The sequence below is a fragment of the Oncorhynchus keta genome, chromosome 23 (assembly GCF_023373465.1).
Source record: "Oncorhynchus keta strain PuntledgeMale-10-30-2019 chromosome 23, Oket_V2, whole genome shotgun sequence".
NCBI classification, from domain to species: domain Eukaryota; kingdom Metazoa; phylum Chordata; class Actinopteri; order Salmoniformes; family Salmonidae; genus Oncorhynchus; species Oncorhynchus keta.
Genome location: NC_068443.1, coordinates 45698290 through 45716230, shown reverse-complemented (window position 1 = coordinate 45716230; position 17941 = coordinate 45698290). Strand labels below are relative to the sequence as shown.

Sequence of the window (17941 nt, the reverse complement as noted above, 5' to 3'; positions counted from 1 at the left end):
TCCCAAGAATCTCTGTGCAGTCAGACCTTTGATGATTTTGTGCCACCAGGGCCACAATAATTTGTCCCCTCTCTGATTGTCAGAGTGTGACCCCCCTCATCATGGATTTCAGTGTTGCCAGCACTGCCACTGACTGGGTGGGGTCACCCCACCGGAATTCCCACCGGCTAGGTACAAGGTCGTCAAGATCCTCATTAGCAGCTTTTAGAAATTCCTTGTATATTATGCTCTTATGACTGCGTTTATCTTTCTGTCTTGGCTGCATCTAGGCTACTTACAGTAGGCCCATAAAACAGGACCAGTGTTTGCTGAGGTTGTAGAAAGAGTGTACTCAACTGCCAATGAAATATAAAACTGGGCAATAAAAGCAGCCTGGACAGCGCTATGATTTTCTCTTTTAGATTATTTATTTACTCAATGTTACATTAACTAACATAAATAAACATTTTTATGAACAAAAGGCACACAGTTCAAATATAAACAAGAAGAACGTACGTACAGCTTATCTCACCAAATATGTCTGCCCTCTGAGAGAAAGAGGTCTTAGAGAGAGAGAGAGAGATTGGGGTTATGTTTTAAACAGAAACTCCAGCACTGAGTCTCAGTGACTCTGTCCACTGTTCAGTCCCGATGGGGATCCAAAATGGCAGACGCCAAGGCAATTATCCATTCACACAACGTTGGGTCCAAATTAAACTGTCCACTGTTCAGACCCAAAATGGCAGACGCTAATGTCTATTCTCACAGCATTGTGTCCAAATGAATCTGTTCAGACCCAAAATGGCAGACGCTAATGTCTATTCACACAGCATTGTGTCCAAATGAATCTGTTCAGACCCAAAATGGCAGACGCTAATGTCTATTCACACAGCATTGTGTCCAAATGAAACGCCAACCACTGTCCAATTTAAGGGTTTCAAACCAACAGCATACAGATGGAAGCTGCTGTGGTTGACGGGTGTAGGGAGGAACCAATAGATCTCAGATGTTGACAGTACCGGTTAACTCTTCATACTGATGATGCAGTATGAGGTAGCTCTGATTTGGTTCGGTCTGGTCTGTTCTCAGCCACAGTACTGGGTTTGGTTCGGTCTGGTCTGTTCTCAGCCACAGTACCGGGTTTGGTTCTGTCTGGTCTGTGTCCGATAGCCACGGTACTGTGTTTGGTTCGGTCTGGTCTGTTCTCAGCCACAGTACTGGGTTTGGTTCGGTCTGGTCTGTTCTCAGCCACAGTACTGGGTTTGATTCGGTCTGGTCTGTTCTCAGCCACAGTACTGGGTTTGGTTCAGTCTGGTCTGTTCTCAGCCACAGTACTGGGTTTGGTTCGGTCTGGTCTGTTCTCAGCCACAGTACTGGGTTTGGTTCAGTCTGTTCTGTGTCAGATAGCCACGGTACTGGGAACCTCTTCGTACTGGATGATAAAGTAGGGGTAGCTCTGGTCGTCGTTAAAGATAACATAGATCTGGGGGTCCACCCAGTTGTCTACACACGAGTCGTACAGGTCACTGGAGGGGTCGCGGGGGCTGAGTGGGGGTGGCCGACGCATGGAGGGGTTCCCCACTGTAAACCTGGAGACACAGAGGAGAGAGGAACAATGTCAAGTTCTGTGAGTGCTCACCAAATGGAACAATCATGGATGACTAACCAGTAGTGGTCTACTGAGGAAAACTGAGTTTTCTTCAACCACATTTCTGTGTGATGCTATAAATCACAGTAATCCCATAAAGACTGTCAGTGAGGACATAGTAATCCCATAAAGACTGTCTGTGAGGACATAGTAATCCCATAAAGACTGTCAGTGAGGACATAGTAATCCCATAAAGACTACTAACCTGTCAGTGAGGACATGGTAATCCCATAAAGACTAGTAACCTGTCAATGAGGACATAGTAATCCCATAAAGACTGTCAGTGAGGACATAGTAATCCCATAAAGACTACTAACCTGTCTGTGAGGACATAGTAATCCCATAAAGACTACTAACCTGTCAGTGAGGACATAGTAATCCCATAAAGACTACTAACCTGTCAGTGAGGACATAGTAATCCCATAAAGACTACTAACCTGTCAGTGAGGACATAGTAATCCCATAAATACTACTAACCTGTCAGTGAGGACATAGTAATCCCATAAAGACTACTAACCTGTCAATGAGGACATAGTAATCCCATAAAGACTACTAACCTGTCAGTGAGGACATAGTAATCCCATAAAGACTACTAACCTGTCAATGAGGACATAGTAATCCCATAAAGACTACTAACCTGTCTGTGAGGACATAGTAATCCCATAAAGACTACTAACCTGTCAATGAGGACATAGTAATCCCATAAAGACTGTCTGTGAGGACATAGTAATCCCATAAAGACTACTAACCTGTCAGTGAGGACATAGTAATCCCATAAAGACTACTAACCTGTCAATGAGGACATAGTAATCCCATAAAGACTACTAACCTGCCAGTGAGGACATAGTAATCCCATAAAGACTACTAACCTGTCAGTGAGGACATAGTAATCCTATAAAGACTGTCAGTGAGGACATAGTAATCCCATAAAGACTACTAACCTGTCAGTGAGGACATAGTAATCCTATAAAGACTGTCAGTGAGGACATAGTAATCCCATAAAGACTACTAACCTGTCAGTGAGGACATAGTAATCCCATAAAGACTACTAACCTGTCAATGAGGACATAGTAATCCCATAAAGACTACTAACCTGTCAGTGAGGACATAGTAATCCCATAAAGACTAGTAACCTGTCAATGAGGACATAGTAATCCCATAAAGACTACTAACCTGTCTGTGAGGACATAGTAATCCCATAAAGACTACTAACCTGTCAGTGAGGACATAGTAATCCCATAAAGACTACTAACCTGCCAGTGAGGACATAGTAATCCCATAAAGACTAGTAACCTGTCAATGAGGACATAGTAATCCCATAAAGACTACTAACCTGCCAGTGAGGACATAGTAATCCCATAAATACTACTAACCTGTCAATGAGGACATAGTAATCCCATAAAGACTACTAACCTGTCAGTGAGGACATAGTAATCCCATAAAGACTACTAACCTGCCAGTGAGGACATAGTAATCCTATAAAGACTACTAACCTGTCAGTGAGGACATAGTAATCCCATAAAGACTACTAACCTGTCAATGAGGACATAGTAATCCCATAAAGACTAGTAACCTGTCAGTGAGGACATAGTAATCCCATAAAGACTAGTAACCTGTCAGTGAGGACATAGTAATCCCATAAAGACTACTAACCTGTCAGTGAGGACATAGTAATCCCATAAATACTACTAACCTGTCAATGAGGACATAGTAATCCCATAAAGACTGTCAGTGAGGACATAGTAATCCCATAAAGACTAGTAACCTGTCAATGAGGACATAGTAATCCCATAAAGACTACTAACCTGTCAGTGAGGACATAGTAATCCCATAAAGACTAGTAACCTGTCAATGAGGACATAGTAATCCCATAAAGACTGTCAGTGAGGACATAGTAATCCCATAAAGACTACTAACCTGTCAGTGAGGACATAGTAATCCCATAAAGACTACTAACCTGTCAGTGAGGACATAGTAATCCTATAAAGACTGTCAATGAGGACATAGTAATCCCATAAAGACTACTAACCTGCCAGTGAGCACTTTGGCCAGGAACATGGAGTGGATCCCTTTAGGAGAGCGCTTGGAGAAGTTATGGGAGTAGACGGCCTTGCGGGCGAAGTAGGAGCCTTGTCCGAACATGGTGGCGTGTTTGCCACTGACGCGCGGGTCAAAGTTGTGTTTGCAGATGCCCTCTACCACCTCAGTGGAGGTGCCGTGGAAAAGGTGACGCTCGCTCAGCATCCTGTCCATCTCCGAGAGACGACGAGACATGTACTCCTTCTTCCTGTCAGGGGGAGAGGAGGGGGTATTAATGATGTCTTCAGTCTAGTGATCGTATGTGTGTTATTTTTGACATATTTAGTGATTGAATGTTTACACTTTTGAACCAGATACAGTGAAACAGCTTTAACTCTACAGTCTAGTCTATTTGATTCACTGATTCTACCAAGTACGACACACACTCACACACTCACACACACCACCCCCTGACTCATCCTCTCTGTGCTCTATTCCCTTCTGCCGTATCTATGGCAACGGACTGTATTAAAAAAAATCAAGGACCCACTTCCTGTGCTTCTGAATCCCGGTTCTCACGGTCTCACCTTCACAAGTGGGTTACACTAATCGTGAGAGCCCAGCTGTGTGTTCAGACACACACACACACACACACACACACACACACTGAACACACACACACACACACACACATACACACACACACACACACTGAACATACACACACTGAACACACACACACACACACACACACACACACACTGAACACACACACACACACTGAACACACACACACTGAACACACACACACACACACACACTGAACACACACACATACACACAGCTTGGCTCTCACCATTCGTACAGAACAAAGCACCCACAGCATTCAGTCATATTGAAACACAACACTAACCACAACAACACCAATGACCTCTTTTTTGGCCCCAATTGAAAGCATTCTGGTGCATTCTGGCATCAGAGCCATTTAGCCTGGAACAGACCCCTTCCAGAGCATTCATATTCAGGGCCATAGCAGAGAGACATCCAAGGTCTGGTCTAAAGCAGGATCAGATATCAGTCTGTCCCCTAGGTCTGGTCTAAAGCAGGACCAGACATCAGTCTGTCCCCTAGGTCTGGTCTAAAGCAGGATCAGACATCAGTCTGTCCCCTAGGTCTGGTCTAAAGCAGGATCAGATATCAGTCTGTCCCCTAGGTCTGGTCTAAAGCAGGATCAGACATCAGTCTGTCCCCTAGGTCTGGTCTAAAGCAGGATCAGACATCAGTCTGTCCCCTAGGTCTGGTCTAAAGCAGGATCAGACATCAGTCTGTCCCCTAGGTCTGGTCTAAAGCAGGATCAGACATCAGTCTGTCCCCTAGGTCTGGTCTAAAGCAGGATCAGATATCAGTCTGTCCCCTAGGTCTGGTCTAAAGCAGGATCAGACATCAGTCTGTCCCCTAGGTCTGGTCTAAAGCAGGATCAGACATCAGTCTGTCCCCTAGGTCTGGTCTAAAGCAGGATCAGTCATCAGTCTGTCCCCTAGGTCTGGTCTAAAGCAGGATCAGACATCAGTCTGTCCCCTAGGTCTGGTCTAAAGCAGGATCAGACATCAGTCTGTCCCCTAGGTCTGGTCTAAAGCAGGATCAGACATCAGTCTGTCCCCTAGGTCTGGTCTAAAGCAGGATCAGATATCAGTCTGTCCCCTAGGTCTGGTCTAAAGCAGGACCAGTGTAGCAGACATCTATCTACAGGAACACAAGAGCCGTGATTCAGACATTCATAACAAACTAACTGCTAATAAGTGCGTAGCTACTAACTCAACCATCTCCTTACCTCCACCAGGACCCAGGTGAATTTCTGTGTAATAACATACCCATTTAATAACTGTGTAATAACTATGATAACTCACCGCTTGTATTTCTCCCAGAGGAAGGGGTTCTGGACGCGGAGGATCTTCAGGATGCGGAACTTGGTTTCGGACACCGTCTTGTGGAAGAGGGTGTAGACGGTCCGATAGCTCCGGTCGTCACGGGATACCGGAACCTGCAGGAAGTCCTGGCTGGTCGTCATGGGTAACCATGTTTCCGGGAATACGCTGGGAGAGTTGGTGAAGGTGGGAGAGAGGGGGAGAGAAACAGACAGATCCAGAGTGGAGGAGGAGATGGGGAAAGAGGAGAGGCCACCAAGAGTCCTGGAAAAGAGAAGAATGGGAGGGAGGGGAGAGTCAGATTTATACACCAGTCCTGGGAATATTATATTGCTCACTTTTAGAATTATCAACCACATCCAGAACAATACAACAATATTTTATTTCATTAGAAGCTACGCTAACGCTGAATAACCAATAAAACTGCATCTCCACCACATCCTGCATTATAACCAACATGATCCCTGTCACCCACGATGTCCTAGTCCCTGTCACCCACGATGATGTCATAGTTCCTGTCACCCACGATGTCCTAGTCCCTGTCACCCACGATGGTGTCATAGTCCCTGTCACCCACGATGGTGTCATAGTCCCTGTCACCCACGATGGTGTCATAGTCCCTGTCACCCACGATGGTGTCATAGACCCTGTCACCCACGATGTCCTAGTCCCTGTCACCCACGATGATGTCATAGTTCCTGTCACCCACGATGTCCTAGTCCCTGTCACCCACGATGGTGTCATAGTCCCTGTCACCCACGATGGTGTCATAGTCCCTGTCACCCACGAGGGTGTCATAGTCCCTGTCACCCACGATGTCCTAGTCCCTGTCACCCACAATGGTGTCATAGTTCCTGTCACCCACGATGTCCTAGTCCCTGTCACCCACGATGATGTCATAGTTCCTGTCACCCACGATGTCCTAGTCCCTGTCACCCACGATGGTGTCATAGACCCTGTCACCCACGATGTCCTAGTCCCTGTCACCCATGATGGTGTCATAGTTCCTGTCACCTGCGATGATGTCATAGTTCCTGTCACCCACGATGATGTCATAGTTCCTGTCACCTGCGATGATGTCATAGTTCCTGTCACCTGCGATGATGTCATAGTTCCTGTCACCCACGATTGATGTCATAGTTCCTGTCACCCGCGATGATGTCATAGTTCCTGTCACCTGCGATGATGTCATAGTCCCTGTCACCTGCGATGATGTCATAGTCCCTGTCACCCACGATGGTGTCATAGTTCATGTCACCCACGATGGTGTCACAGTGCTAGAAGCAGAGCGATACACTACTACAGCAGCAGCAGCCAAGGAGAAGACTATGACATTCACAGAAATGAGGAGCTGACACAGGATGAGAAATACAACAAAGCAGGAGTCTGTCAGATGGCACGGCCCGTCTGTCATTTGAGTCACTAACAGTAAGATCACTGACATGTTCTCTCTGGCTCCGACTCCACGTCTTAATGGTGTTCGCCTCATCTCCGTGTCTGTGTGTGTGATTCTCTGCTTTCACTCTCCCTCCCTCTCTCTCCCCTGAGAGTCTCATCTTTCATCTCAGTTCTGTCTGGCTTTGTTTGAGTGTCACGCTGAAATCTGTCCCCACAATCAGGTGCTTTATTCTCCCATGTCTTCTGAGAAGATCACAGGGAAGAGAGAGAGAGAGAAAGACTGTAATGAAAGAACCAGATAGCACGAGGGAAGGGGGAAGATAAAGAGATGGATAGATGAGGAAGAGAGGAAGAGAGGAAGAGAGGAAGAGAGGAAGAGAGGAAGAGAGGAAGAGGTGAAAGCGTGAAGGAGGGGGGATGTGTGTGTGTGTGTGTGTGTTTGTGTGTGTGTTTGCCCAAGTGAGAACTATCTCCCAAGCAGCTACAGAGCCAATCAAGCTAATGACTTCCACCCGTGTGGTCAGCAGGACATTCCTAAAGCACACAGGCACGCACCCACACATACACACATACACGTATCCACACAGACACACACCCACACAGACATGCACCCACACAGGCACGCACCCACACAGACACACACCCACACAGACACAGACACGAACCCACACAGACACACACCCACACAGACACACACCCACACAGACACACACCCACACAGACACACACCCACACAGACACGCACCCACACAGGCACGCACCCACACAGACACACACCCACACAGACACACACCCACACAGGCACGCACACTGAACTCAAAATGACCACCGTAAGATTGCATTTTATTGCGAGAGGAGACTCATGACTCGGTGACTAGAGCAGAGGAGACTCATGACTCGTGACTAGAGCAGAGGAGACTCATGACTCGGTGACTAGAGCAGAGGAGACTCATGACTCGGTGACTAGAGCAGAGGAGACTCATGACTCGGTGACTAGAGCAGAGGAGACTCATGACTCGGTGACTAGAGCAGAGGAGACTCATGACTCGGTGACTAGAGCAGAGGAGACTCATGACTCTGTGACTAGAGCAGAGGAGACTCATGACTCGGTGACTAGAGCAGAGGAGACTCATGACTCGGTGACTAGAGCAGAGGAGACTCATGACTCGGTGACTAGAGCAGAGGAGACTCATGACTCGGTGACTAGAGCAGAGGAGACTCATGACTCTGTGACTAGAACAGAGGAGACTCATGACTCGGTGACTAGAGCAGAGGAGACTCATGACTCGGTGATTAGAGCAGAGGAGACTCATGACTCTGTGACTAGAACAGAGGAGACTCATGACTCGGTGACTAGAGCAGAGGAGACTCATGACTCGGTGACTAGAGCAGAGGAGACTCATGACTCTGTGACTAGAGCAGAGGAGACTCATGACTCGGTGACTAGAGCAGAGGAGACTCATGACTCGGTGACTAGAGCAGAGGAGACTCATGACTCTGTGACTAGAGCAGAGCAGACTCATGACTCGGTGACTAGAGCAGAGGAGACTCATGACTCGGTGACTAGAGCAGAGGAGACTCATGACTCAGTGACTAGAGCGGAGGAGACTCATGACTCGGTGACTAGAGCAGAGGAGACTCATGACTCTGTGACTAGAGCAGAGGAGACTCATGACTCGGTGACTAGAACAGAGGAGACTCATGACTCGGTGACTAGAGCAGAGGAGACTCATGACTCGGTGACTAGAGCAGAGGAGACTCATGACTCGGTGACTAGTGGTTCTCCACAACAACTATGGTTGTTGTGGATAAGGACAGTCTAGCTGCCCCCAGTAGCAGTAGTACTGGACTGATAGGACTGACAGGGCCAGGGCCAGGGCCAGGGACAGGGACAGGCGCAGGGCAGCACTGTGTTCTGGTAGTTAGCATAATGTGCTACACTACACTAGGTCCTGACTGTCTGCTACTTCCAGGGAGAGAACGATTGACTGACTGTCTGTCTGCTACTTCCAGGGAGAGAACGATTGACTGACAGTCTGTCTGCTACTTCCAGGGAGAGAACGATTGACTGACAGTCTGTCTGCTACTTCCAGGGAGGAATGACTGACTGATTGACTGACTGACTGTCTGCTACTTCCAGGGAGAGAACGATTGACTGACAGTCTGTCTGCTACTTCCAGGGTGAGAACGATTGACTGACTGACTGTCTGCTACTTCCAGGGAGAGAACGATTGACTGACAGTCTGTCTGCTACTTCCAGGGAGAGAACGATTGACTGACTGACTGTCTGCTACTTCCAGGGAGAGAACGATTGACTGACTGTCTGTCTGCTACTTCCAGGGAGAGAACGATTGACTGACAGTCTGTCTGCTACTTCCAGGGAGAGAACGATTGACTGACTGTCTGTCTGCTACTTCCAGGGAGAGAACGATTGACTGACAGTCTGTCTGCTACTTCCAGGGAGAGAACGATTGACTGACCGTCTGTCTGCTACTTCCAGGGAGGAATGACTGACTGATTGACTGACTGTCTGTCTGCTACTTCCAGGAAGGAATGACTGACTGATTGACTGACAGACTGTCTGCTACTTCCAGGGAGAGAACGATTGACTGACTGACTGTCTGCTACTTCCAGGGAGGAATGACTGACTGATTGACTGACTGACAGTCTGCTACTTCCAGGGAGAGAACGATTGACTGACCGTCTGTCTGCTACTTCCAGGGAGGAATGACTGACTGATTGACTGACTGTCTGTCTGCTACTTCCAGGGAGGAATGACTGACTGATTGACTGACTGTCTGTCTGCTACTTCCAGGGAGGAATGAGTGACTGATTGACTGACTGTCTGTCTGCTACTTCCAGGGAGAGAACGATTGACTGACAGTCTGTCTGCTACTTCCAGGGAGAGAACGATTGACTGACTGTCTGTCTGCTACTTCCAGGGAGGAATGACTGACTGATTGACTGACTGTCTGTCTGCTACTTCCAGGGAGGAATGAGTGACTGATTGACTGACTGTCTGTCTGCTACTTCCAGGGAGGAATGACTGACTGATTGACTGACTGACAGTCTGCTACTTCCAGGGAGAGAACGATTGACTGACAGTCTGTCTGCTACTTCCAGGGACAGAATGACTGACTGATTGACTGACTGACTGTCTGCTACTTCCAGGGAGAGAACGATTGACTGACAGTCTGTCTGCTACTTCCAGGGAGAAAACGATTGACTGACTGTCTGTCTGCTACTTCCAGGGAGAGAACCATTGACTGACTGTCTGTCTGCTACTTCCAGGGAGAGAAAGATTGACTGACAGTCTGTCTGCTACTTCCAGGGAGGAATGACTGACTGACAGTCTGCTACTTCCAGGGAGAGAACGATTGACTGACAGTCTGTCTGCTACTTCCAGGGAGGAATGACTGACTGATTGACAGACTGACTGTCTGCTACTTCCAGGGAGAGAACGATTGACTGACTGTCTGTCTGCTACTTCCAGGGAGAGAACGATTGACTGACTGTCTGTCTGCTACTTCCAGGGAGGAATGACTGACTGATTGACTGACTGTCTGTCTGCTACTTCCAGGGAGGAATGACTGACTGACTGACTGTCTGCTACTTCCAGGGAGAGAATGACTGACTGACTGTCTGCTACTTCCAGGGACAGAATGATTGACTGACTGTCTGTCTGCTACTTCCAGGGAGAGAACGATTGACTGACTGTCTGCTACTTCCAGGGAGAGAACGGTGCACTGTGCAGTCTCCAGTGTACTATGGTTGTTATGGTAGCAGCAGTCTCCAGTGTACTATGGTTGTTATGGTAGCAGCAGTCTCCAGTGTAGTATGTTGTTATGGTAGCAGCAGTCTCCAGTGTACTATGGTTGCTATGGTAGCAGCAGTCTCCAGTGTACTATGGTTGTTATGGTAGCAGCAGTCTCCAGTGTACTATGGTTGTTATGGTATCAGCAGTCTCCAGTGTACTATGGTTGTTATGGTAGCAGCAGTCTCCAGTGTACTGTGGTTGTTATGGTAGCAGCAGTCTCCAGTGTGCTATGGTTGTTATGGTAGCAGCAGTCTCCAGTGTACTATGTTGTTATGGTAGCAGCAGTCTCTAGTGTACTATGGTTGTTATGGTAGCAGCAGTATCTAGTGTACTATGGTTGTTATGGTAGCAGCAGTCTCCAGTGTACTATGGTAGCAGCAATCTCCAGTGTACTATGGTTGTTATGGTAGCAGCAGTCTCCAGTGTAGTATGGTTATTATGGTAGCAGTAGTCTCCAGTGTACTATGGTTGTTATGGTAGCAGCAGTCTCCAGTGTAGTATGGTTGTTATGGTAGCAGCAGTCTCTAGTGTACTATGGTTGCTATGGTAGCAGCAGTCTCTAGTGTACTATGGTTGTTATGGTAGCAGCAGTCTCCAGTGTACTATGGTTGTTATGGTAGCAGCAGTCTCGAGTGTGCTATGGTTGTTATGGTAGCAGCAGTCTCCAGTGTACTATGGTTGTTATGGTAGCAGCAGTCTCCAGTGTACTATGGTTGTTATGGTAGCAGCAGTCTCCAGTGTACTATGGTTGTTATGGTAGCAGCAGTCTCTAGTGTACTATGGTTGCTATGGTAGCAGCAGTCTCTAGTGTACTATGGTTGCTATGGTAGCAGCAGTCTCCAGTGTACTATGTTGTTATGGTAGCAGCAGTCTCCAGTGTACTATGTTGTTATGGTAGCAGCAGTCTCCAGTGTACTATGGTTGTTATGGTATCAGCAGTCTCCAGTGTACTATGGTTGTTATGGTAGCAGCAGTCTCTAGTGTACTATGGTTGCTATGGTAGCAGCAGTCTCTAGTGTACTATGGTTGCTATGGTAGCAGCAGTCTCCAGTGTAGTATGGTTGTTATGGTAACAGCAGTCTCCAGTGTACTATGGTTGTTATGGTAGCAGCAGTCTCCAGTGTACTATGGTTGTTATGGTAGCAGCAGTCTCCAGTGTACTATGTTGTTATGGTAGCAGCAGTCTCCAGTGTACTATGTTGTTATGGTAGCAGCAGTCTCCAGTGTACTATGTTGTTATGGTAGCAGCAGTCTCCAGTGTACTATGGTTGCTATGGTAGCAGCAGTCTCCAGTGTACTATGGTTGCTATGGTAGCAGCAGTCTCCAGTGTACTATGTTGTTATGGTAGCAGCAGTCTCCAGTGTACTATGTTGTTATGGTAGCAGCAGTCTCCAGTGTACTATGTTGTTATGGTAGCAGCAGTCTCCAGTGTACTATGGTTGCTATGGTAGCAGCAGTCTCCAGTGTACTATGTTGTTATGGTAGCAGCAGTCTCCAGTGTACTATGTTGTTATGGTAGCAGCAGTCTCCAGTGTACTATGGTTGTTATGGTATCAGCAGTCTCCAGTGTACTATGGTTGTTGTGGTAGCAGCAGTCTCTAGTGTACTATGGTTGCTATGGTAGCAGCAGTCTCTAGTGTACTATGGTTGCTATGGTAGCAGCAGTCTCCAGTGTACTATGGTTGTTATGGTAGCAGCAGTCTCCAGTGTACTATGGTTGTTATGGTAGCAGCAGTCTCCAGTGTACTATGGTTGTTATGGTAGCAGCAGTCTCGAGTGTACTATGGTTGTTATGGTAGCAGCAGTCTCCAGTGTACTATGGTTGTTATGGTAGCAGCAGTCTCCAGTGTACTATGGTTGTTATGGTAGCAGCAGTCTCCAGTGTACTATGGTTGTTATGGTAGCAGCAGTCTCCAGTGTACTATGTTGTTATGGTAGCAGCAGTCTCCAGTGTACTATGGTTGCTATGGTAGCAGCAGTCTCCAGTGTACTATGGTTGTTACCTACTACCGTGCCCCGTTCAAAGACTCTTAAATATGTTGTCTTGCCCCATTCACCCTCTGAGTGGCACAAATAAGGGATCATAGTTTCACCTGGATAGTCTGTGTCATGGAAAGAGCAAGTGTCCTGAATGTTTTATACACGCCAGTACTCACTGTAGGTGTGGCGTGAGGACCACGGAGGAGAGGAAGAGGGGTCGTTTCTTAATCTGGCGTCTGAAGCCGAACACAGCGTTCTGCTGGAAGCCCTCTCTGATGTTGAGGATGTAGTGGTTCTGTAGGGTGATGAACCGGACCTCCTTCAGACCACGACCGCCAGCCTCCTCTATCAGACGCACCACCGGCTGGAGGGAGAGAGGGTGGAGGGAGAGGGAAAGAGGGATGAGAGATTTAGTTAGATATATTATTTATAGGTGGTGATTTATTTATTTGATTTATTTTACATTTATTTAACTAGTCAAGTCAGTTAAGAACAAATTCTTATTTTCAATGACGGCCTAGGAACAGTGGGTTAACTGCCTGTTCAGGGGCACAACGACAGATGTGTACCTTGTCAGCTCGGGATTGAACTTGCAACCTTTCGGTTACTAGTCCAACGCTCCAACCACTAGGCTACCCTGCCGACCCGAGCTTTTGAATCATGTGATTCAAAGTTGTTCCACCTAACATTGTAAAACTAACACTTGAATCAGGTTTCAATCTAAGAAAACATATAAAAATGAATTGTAGCACAGGAAATACACAAATTAACACACACACACACACACACACACACACACACACACACACACACACACACACACACACACACACACACACACACACACACACACACACACACACACACACACACACACACACACACACACACACACACACACTGATAGAGAGAACACTGAACCAGGAGTTGGAACCGGTTCAGGAAACAGAACAGAAAACCTGAAAAGAATGACTAAAAACAAGGCTTACCTTTCGTAGTTAATTAAATCAAAAGTGAAATTGAATAACTATAAAATATCAATTAACTCGACCCGAAACAGCAAAATTCATTATTTTTCTCATTAGAAATCTCTCCCCATCCTCTGAATGATGCTCGTAACGTCAGTAGCCTATACTTCTGAGTGGGGGAGGGGGCCAGGTAGTCGACACAAGCAAATTGAGAAAAGATGTTCAGCTTGTAGACACTGGAAGAAGTTACATAGGCGCTTTGTTGCGTTGTTTTTTAATCCAAGGTTTAATTCTGCCTAATTCACATGATGCACATCATAATAAGATACCCAACGCTTCAAGCCAAGGCACCTCGTCAATCCTCTCTCGCTGTGGTATCTCCCACCCTATACACTAGTCTGTCCATGTGTTCCGTAACAAACTGCTCTACCCACACTGATTGGTGAAGTCATTTAATGAGCTACACCTAAAAAGCCGTTGGTTTTACAAGTTTAAAAAGGAATATAAAGGAATGATATAAAGAGATACTTTTTTTTTGGTTCGGACCGGTTCAGAGTACTTTAATTTGCTGGTTCGGACCGGTTCAGAGAACTGTAATTTGCTGGTTCGGACCAGTTCAGAGAACTGTAATTTGCTGGTTCGGACCAGTTCAGAGTACTTTATTTTGCTGGTTCGGACCAGTTCAGAGTACTTTATTTTGCTGGTTCGGACCAGTTCAGAGTACTTTAATTTGCTGGTTCGGACCAGTTCAGAGTACTTTAATTTGCTGGTTCAGACCAGTTCAGAGAACTGTAATTTGCTGGTTCGGACCAGTTCAGAGAACTGTAATTTGCTGGTTCGGACCAGTTCAGAGAACTGTAATTTGCTGGTTCGGACCAGTTCAGAGTACTTTATTTTGCTGGTTCGGACCAGTTCAGAGTACTTTATTTTGCTGGTTCGTACCAGTTCAGAGTACTTTAATTTGCTGGTTCGGACCAGTTCAGAGTACTTTAATTTGCTGGTTCAGACCAGTTCAGAGAACTGTAATTTGCTGGTTCGGACCAGTTCAGAGTACTTTAATTTGCTGGTTCGGACCAGTTCAGAGTACTTTAATTTGCTGGTTCGGACCAGTTCAGAGAACTGTAATTTGCTGGTTCGGACCAGTTCAGAGTACTTTAATTTGCTGGTTCGGACCAGTTGAGTACTTTATTTTGCTGGTCCGAAACAATGGAACAGAACAAGAAAAAATAGCAGTTCTGTCCAGAACTAAACGATTGGAAAATAATTTTGGTTCCAACCACTGCTTTGATCACACACACACACGCGCACGCGCACACACACACACACACACAGAACTAGACCCTTTAATCTAAACATACCATGTGTGTGTGTGTGTGTGTGTGTGTGTGTGTGTGTGTGTGTGTGTGTGTGTGTGTGTGTGTGTGTGTGTGTGTGTGTGTGTGCGTGTGTGTGTGTGTGAACCTTCATTTCAGGCAACTGATCTGGTGTGACTGGGGGGTTAATGTGACTGGGGGGTTAATGTGACTGGGGGGTTAATGTGACTGGGGGGTTAATGTGTCTTGGGGGTTAATGTGACTGGGGGGTTAATGTGACTGGGGGGTTAATGTGTCTTGGGGGTTAATGTGTCTTGGGGGTTAATGTGACTTGGGGGTTAATGTGACTTGGGGGTTAATGTGTCTTGGGGGTTAATGTGACTGGGGGGTTAATGTGACTGGGGAGTTAATGTGTCTTGGGGTTAATGTGTCTTGGGGTTAATGTGTCTTGGGGTTAATGTGACTGGGGAGTTAATGTGTCTTGGGGGTTAATGTGTCTTGGGGGTTAATGTGACTTGGGGGTTAATGTGACTTGGGGGTTAATGTGTCTTGGGGGTTAATGTGTCTTGGGGGTTAATGTGTCTCCTTTAATAGCCTCTAACTCAAACACAGACACAGAGACACTCACCTCAGAATATTCTCTCCAGCCGAAGTTGTCTCTGCAGTAGTATTTCCACACTGTGTGGCAGTTAGGGGCGGGGTTTGTGTTTGGGGGTGGGGAGGCAGGGCTGGAGGGAGTGGTCAACCGTCTGACGTGGTCGAACTCCAGGTCACATACACGCATTGCATTGAAGTCTAAGGAAAACACACGACCCCTAGGAGACAAGAGAACACGGTCAGTATCACTGAAGTCTAAGGAAAACACACGACCCCTAGGAGACAAGAGAACACGGTCAGTATCACTGAAGTCTAAGGAAAACACACGACCCCTAGGAGACAAGAGAACACGGTCAGTATCACTGAAGACTAAGGAAAACACACGACCCCTAGGAGACAAGAGAACACGGTCAGTATCACTGAAGTCTAAGGAAAACACACGACCCCTAGGAGACAAGAGAACACGGTCAGTATCACTGAAGTCTAAGGAAAAAAACACACAAGAGAACCCTAGGAGACAAGAGAACACGGTTAGTATCACTGAAGACTAAGGAAAACACACAACCCCTAGGAGACAAGAGAACACGGTCAGTATCACTGAAGACTAAGGAAAACACACGACCCCTAGGAGACAAGAGAACACGGTCAGTATCACTGAAGTCTAAGGAAAACACACGACCCCTAGGAGACAAGAGAACACGGTCAGTATCACTGAAGTCTAAGGAAAACACACGACCCCTAGGAGACAAGAGAACACGGTCAGTATCACTGAAGTCTAAGGAAAACACACGACCCCTAGGAGACAAGAGAACACGGTCAGTATCACTGAAGTCTAAGGAAAACACACGACCCCTAGGAGACAAGAGAACACGGTCAGTATCACTGAAGTCTAAGGAAAACACACGACCCCTAGGAGACAAGAGAACACGGTCAGTATCACTGAAGTCTAAGGAAAACACACGACCCCTAGGAGACAAGAGAACACGGTCAGTATCACTGAAGTCTAAGGAAAACACACGACCCCTAGGAGACAAGAGAACACGGTCAGTATCACTGAAGTCTAAGGAAAACACACGACCCCTAGGAGACAAGAGAACACGGTCAGTATCACTGAAGTCTAAGGAAAACACACGACCCCTAGGAGACAAGAGAACACGGTCAGTATCACTGAAGTCTAAGGAAAACACACGACCCCTAGGAGACAAGAGAACACGGTCAGTATCACTGAAGACTAAGGAAAACACACGACCCCTAGGAGACAAGAGAACACGGTCAGTATCACTGAAGTCTAAGGAAAACACACGACCCCTAGGAGACAAGAGAACACGGTCAGTATCACTGAAGACTAAGGAAAACACACGACCCCTAGGAGACAAGAGAACACGGTCAGTATCACTGAAGTCTAAGGAAAACACACGACCCCTAGGAGACAAGAGAACACGGTCAGTATCACTGAAGACTAAGGAAAACACACGACCCCTAGGAGACAAGAGAACACGGTCAGTATCACTGAAGTCTAAGGAAAACACACGACCCCTAGGAGACAAGAGAACACGGTCAGTATCACTGAAGACTAAGGAAAACACACGACCCCTAGGAGACAAGAGAACACGGTCAGTATCACTGAAGTCTAAGGAAAACACACGACCCCTAGGAGACAAGAGAACACGGTCAGTATCACTGAAGTCTAAGGAAAACACACGACCCCTAGGAGACAAGAGAACACGGTCAGTATCACTGAAGTCTAAGGAAAACACACGACCCCTAGGAGAGGAGAGAACACGGTCAGTATCACTGAAGACTAAGGAAAACACACGACCCCTAGGAGACAAGAGAACACGGTCAGTATCACTGAAGACTAAGGAAAACACACGACCCCTAGGAGACAAGAGAACACGGTCAGTATCACTGAAGACTAAGGAAAACACACGACCCCTAGGAGACAAGAGAACACGGTCAGTATCACTGAAGACTAAGGAAAACACACGACCCCTAGGAGACAAGAGAACACGGTCAGTATCACTGAAGACTAAGGAAAACACACGACCCCTAGGAGACAAGAGAACACGGTCAGTATCACTGAAGTCTAAGGAAAACACACGACCCCTAGGAGACAAGAGAACACGGTCAGTATCACTGAAGTCTAAGGAAAACACACGACCCCTAGGAGACAAGAGAACACGGTCAGTATCACTGAAGTCTAAGGAAAACACACGACCCCTAGGAGAGGAGAGAACACGGTCAGTATCACTGAAGACTAAGGAAAACACACGACCCCTAGGAGACAAGAGAACAC

The 17941-nt window shown here is 46.8% G+C and overlaps 1 protein-coding gene and 1 long non-coding RNA gene across 2 annotated transcripts in view; one reads left to right on the top strand and one right to left on the bottom strand.

Moving 5' to 3' along the window:
• Positions 1–385: 385 nt before the first annotated feature.
• LOC118387138 (protein mono-ADP-ribosyltransferase TIPARP-like) overlaps positions 386–17941 on the bottom strand; it is a 32872-nt gene continuing 15316 nt past the window's right edge. Inside the window, exons 3-7 of the mRNA XM_052477327.1 lie at positions 15677–15863; positions 12944–13131; positions 5554–5835; positions 3657–3914; positions 386–1568 (exon numbers count right to left, since the gene is read on the bottom strand). Coding sequence (XP_052333287.1) covers positions 1379–1568; positions 3657–3914; positions 5554–5835; positions 12944–13131; positions 15677–15863 — 1105 coding nt within the window. The 3' untranslated portion in view covers positions 386–1378. The remainder of the gene's footprint in view (positions 1569–3656; positions 3915–5553; positions 5836–12943; positions 13132–15676; positions 15864–17941) is intronic.
• On the top strand, positions 3950–5540 carry LOC127911073 (uncharacterized). Its single transcript, XR_008077560.1, has 3 exons — positions 3950–4736; positions 4819–5146; positions 5188–5540. It is a non-coding gene; the product is annotated as an uncharacterized LOC127911073 (long non-coding RNA).